Raw genomic sequence first — 5,137 nt, 5'->3', positions numbered from 1 at the left:
GACACTTTCCGCCTTAACTGGACCTTTGCTAAAACGAGTATTCCTTTTAACAAAAATATCATAAAAGCGTAAAGTGTCGTCCCTGATTAGCCTGTGCGGACTTCACAGGCTGATCTGGGACGGCACCTTACGCTCATGCAATTAACACCCTATTCACAGAGCACGGCTCAAATATTATATTTGGAGGACGGAAGCATGTAGATATAACTTGGCAATACACAATCAGTTCTATCTCTGGTAAACAATTACACATCATTACATACTATTGAAATGTGATATAAGCGACCTTAAGACCTTTCGTGGTATAACTGATTTAAACGTTTTCTTACATCTGTCAAACCATCAATCATTTTTTTAAATTTATGGCGCGTGAAATTCTTACATTGATTAGGGAAATGACCAGAATAATTCAAGATGATTATGCCCATATCGTCCCCTCAAAAAATCAAAAGATGTAGTTTATATTCTGTTCTACGAAAATCACTCTCTTGCTTTACCATATATAATTGATGTAGATTGTTTTCGTCGTGGTATTTAAGTGATGTGATTGTCTTTACCGGCACCGACAGACCACACAGCGGCGGACCACATGTAGCCCGTCCCCCGAGCGTCTCGACGATCGCGTCCATCCGCGCACCTTCGTCTGCCGCCGTCACCAAGCGCCACAACCCGATGAAATGCACCGTCTGCACGGATGGATTCAAGTTCCCAACGAGCACACCCTGCTTTGATAACTACTGCGTGCGATGCCTAGAGGACCATATTCTCACGTTCAAAAGGGGCGCAGGATGCGACTGTCCGCTGTGCAGGTGTGGGATATTGTTGCCGCTGTCGGCACAGAAGGACGGTCTTCGTTACCAAGGAAAAATGATCAATTCGCTAAATGGAACTGGGCTACGCGTTTGCAATAACTGTAAGGAATCCAGATTGGCACAATATCGATGTAACGCATGCGAAGAGCAGTTCTGCGAAAAGTGCAATAAAGATTTCCTGCGCCGCATGCGAATCGACGGGCATTTTAATACAACGCATTTCAGCGATTTCACCGGCGTCGACCACGCTATTCCGGCCATCAGTGCCGTCGGTCTAGACGAAGACTCGCTCGATTCCGTTTCATTACCATCACTGCTGCCAAAGAGCTTCGGGTTACGATGCAAGGATCACGACGATGAAGAACTACGATTCCACTGCAAAGACTGCGACAAAAGCATCTGTCGGGATTGCAAGATTCTGTCCCACGAAGGTCACCAAACGTTGGCACTCGATGACATTTATGAAGACAGAAAGCAACATTTGTCTCAAGCCATCAAATTGTCAAACGCCAATATCAGAAAATTACACGCCGAGTGCGCTGAGATCAATTCCAAGAAGTTAGAAATCGATCAGGAATCTAGGGAAGCAATTTCCCAAATTGAAAACCAGGCTAATGAAGCGAAACGGATGATTGATGAACTGTCAAAAGCAATGATAAAGACAATTCTGACGCAGAACACTCAGAGTCGCGGACAACTTGACCGTAGTCGAGAAATAGTCAAGGAAAAAGTCAAGACGTTGCAGAGTTATGTCGAAGAAAGTACAAAGTACCTTGACTCAGACAACTGCTTTGACATTATTGACAAATCTCCAAAGATGACCAGAGCGATGAACGGTACACTATTCTGTTACTTTTTTATGAAGTTAAAAAAATCAACAATACATTTATGCATTATATAATACAAATGAGTTTTTAAGTTATCGTTTAGTTGTTAACATATATTTTAGCATTATTCAATTCTGTTTAATAGAAAATCAAATTAATAAATAGTATCAATTTCTTTTATTTAATGTCAAACTTTATTTTGGTTTTTCTTTTCATTTGTCAAACCATCAATCATGTTTCAGATTACTAGAAATTATTAAACTTATTTAGGGAAATGGAGGAAAAAAATTAATATCGCAATGTCAATCTCGTCTCTTAAATTTCAGGAGACGCTATCTTTATTAATTTTGTTACGAAAGTCACTTCCTGGCTTCAAAGAAGGAGTTTTTACTTAAAGTAGATTGGTTTCTTATTAAAGCAACGGATATGACAGGCCTGACAATAATTGTATTTAATTATATTTTCTAACACCTGAACATACTTCAAGCTAGAAGCAAAAAGGATCTTAAAAACCTCATAAACTTCGACACATATCACATTTTATGACTTATCAACTTGTTTCAGAGAATAAATATTCATTAACTCTTTAACCCTTAAAGCGCTGGAGCTGCATTTTAAAGGCCTTTGCAAACAGTTTGGATCCAGATGAGACGCCACAGAACGTGGCGTCTCATCTGGATCCAAACTGTTTGCTATTCTGATAGTATTCTTTGAAAAAAAAATGAAGAAAATGCTAATTTTAGAAATTCTGCAGACGACATTTTAGCAGACGACAAATTTCCCAGCATGCAAAGGGTTAAAAATAGCATAATCCATAACTACATGATAGCATCACGAGCATAAAAACAAGTCAATAGTCTGACTCAACTTTGAGACTGTTCTCAATTTTACGATATGTTTAATCATCATGTTCAATTAAATCTTTGTTTCAATTTGAGGATGAATATGTGCATATTCTAATTGTTGATATTTGAGATAGTTTATGCGCTAAACGCCAATTTCAATAACCATCTGGGTGGCAACTCAAAACTACTCTTCTGTGGTCAGATCGAAAGTTGATAATGTTAAATGATACTTGGCCACGATATGTGACACAGTAATATTGTCAACATTTTTTTTTTGTAACCCGCAGAGACAGACGTGTCTCCGACTGCCGAGCGGCATTGGCGTAAGAAGTACGTGTTCCTACCCGTTGACCTGAAGATTCAGACATCTCAGCACATGTTCGGTCGCCTGCAGACCATTGTGGAAGGCCTCATTAGAGAGGTGCCATGCGTGGAACTGGAGGTTAGCCGCTTTTCGATATGCTAACTCACCAAAATAAACGTACAACCAGCGTAAATTGCACAATTCCGTCGAGCCATTTATCTGTACGTATTAACGTACCTGTTCACTGGTGCGTTGATTTTGTTTAAACTTTTACAGCTGAAGAATCTTCATTTGCGGTGATCGATAAGACAATACATGTGATTGTGACCAATCTTTCTTTCTCATTTGCATATATACATATACGTTGATCACGACAAAAACTCGAATGTACCCAAATACGGTATGTGTCTGTGAAACATGTTGTGGTATAGACAACAGATTATTCCATAGGACGACACATTCTCTTAGTATTAAAACAGCTACATTACCCGTTAGCGGAGTGCAAATACTATTCTCGAACATAGGCGCTCGATGTCAATGACAATGTTTTATTTATTTATTTGTTTTTTAGTTACCCATTGTTTAATATAATGCATACACATACTAAATTAATAAAAATCTTCTGACAAAACGTCTTCTTAAAAAAAAGATATTTCGACTATGTACATAGATATTGACAAGGTAAATCACTCGCCATTTTCTAAAGCAACGGAAGTGCGTCATTATGCATAATTAAATCGCTATCACCCCGCTCGCTTATTGAAATGCGCGCGCACCAAACAAGTGAAGTTTAATGTCAGCGTCGAAACTATCGCTACGCAACATTATTAGCACTGGAACAATACTTCAGAACGGCAATTTAACCCATTTATGCCTAGTGGACTCTACCATCCTTCTAAATTGGATCAATTTATTTAAAAAATTAGGTGTGTCTAGTATATTTATTTCTATATGTAGAATATTTCTTACAGAAATTCCTTTAAGCAAACAGCGCAGACCCTGATGAGACGTTGCATTATGCGGCGTCTCATCTGGGTCTACGCTGTTTTCCAATGCCTATTTTCTAGACGCTAGGCATAAATGGGTAAACACGATTGCGAAATACATTAAAATTGCTTTGTATTGCAATTTTGCATTTCGGTATCCATTTTTACTTTAATGATTAGCTCGATATTAGTATTGCCATTAGTTTGAAGACGGATGATGCACAAACACCAACATAACGCAATTCTATTTTCTAAAACGCATATCATCTCTCTTTGTATTCAATGTCATTTTATTACTATACGTATCCGCTGTTTAGCATGTGTTTATTTTTTACCTATTTAATACGAGGTTCTCATCATTGCAGCTCCAAAGCACTTTCAACAGCGACATGAAATACAAGAGTACGACTTCACTAGCGCCTCTAACCGATGGCACTGTTTGGGTGTGCAACGGGTACCGCAACAAAATTCATCGATTTACTCAGAACGCTCAACTCGTACAGAGCGAAACGCTTGATTTCGACGTGGATGACATGGTAAATGGACTCGGGGATACACTATTTATGACCGAAATAAATGGCAAAACAATACGCAAATATGGCGGAAATAAACTGACAATTTTTTCAAGGGCGGATTTTTATCTAAGGGGAATAACTGTTTCGAAAGACAGCAAATCAGTTATAAGTTGCGGTAATGACGTTCCGATTGCATGTTTAAGAGAAGCGGCAATATGTAAGATATACGTGTACAATATGACCGGCAAACCGATGAAAGAAATTCTTGTAGATGTTGGAACAAAGGGAGTGAGCCTTTTCAGGATTTGTCATACGATAAATGAAGAGTACATTGTATCAACCGGGCTCTCGGCTTTGTATTATATCATCGGCGAAACTGGAGAGCTGAAGTTTCGCTACCAGGCCTCAACATCGGCTGACGGAGTGGCAAGCGACTCCCATGGTCTGATCTACTTGTCAGCATGCAAAGATGACACCCTGTACATTCTAAACAGCAAAGGTGTACCAATACCATCGTCGTACGCCATGCATAAACCAACTGCTGTAGCTATTGACAACGCTGACACGATCTGGGTTGGGGACTGGAATAAAGTGCATGTCTTAAAGTATAAGATGTAAATCACATTGATTCGATTTGAGCCAGTTTAATCAGAGCGCATTAAAAACGCATTTCCTATTTAAAGATGAGTTAAAAAAAATCGCCCATTGTTAAATACTTGCATTTGAATAGGAAATTACTTGATTTAAGAAAGACTTTATCCAATTACATTGCGAGTGCATAGTTAATAAAAGAAATATTTATTTACAAATAATTAAAAATAGCATTGTCAGATATTTTCAGACTGAAA

At 38.6% G+C, this 5,137-nt stretch overlaps 1 protein-coding gene across 1 annotated transcript; it reads left to right on the top strand.

The window, feature by feature from the left end:
* The first annotated feature begins 628 nt into the window (after positions 1 to 628).
* On the top strand, positions 629 to 4,907 carry LOC127872182 (tripartite motif-containing protein 45-like). Its single transcript, XM_052415514.1, has 4 exons — positions 629 to 1,648; positions 2,772 to 2,926; positions 4,140 to 4,228; positions 4,493 to 4,907. Exons 1-4 carry the CDS (start codon positions 673 to 675, stop codon positions 4,905 to 4,907), a joined length of 1,635 nt encoding a protein of 544 aa, XP_052271474.1. The 5' UTR covers positions 629 to 672.
* Positions 4,908 to 5,137: the final 230 nt, after the last annotated feature.

Source organism: Dreissena polymorpha, chromosome 3, assembly GCF_020536995.1.
Source record: "Dreissena polymorpha isolate Duluth1 chromosome 3, UMN_Dpol_1.0, whole genome shotgun sequence".
Lineage (NCBI taxonomy): Eukaryota > Metazoa > Mollusca > Bivalvia > Myida > Dreissenidae > Dreissena > Dreissena polymorpha.
The sequence above is the reverse complement of the archived record's forward strand: the minus strand, read 5'-3'. Positions and strand labels throughout refer to the sequence as shown.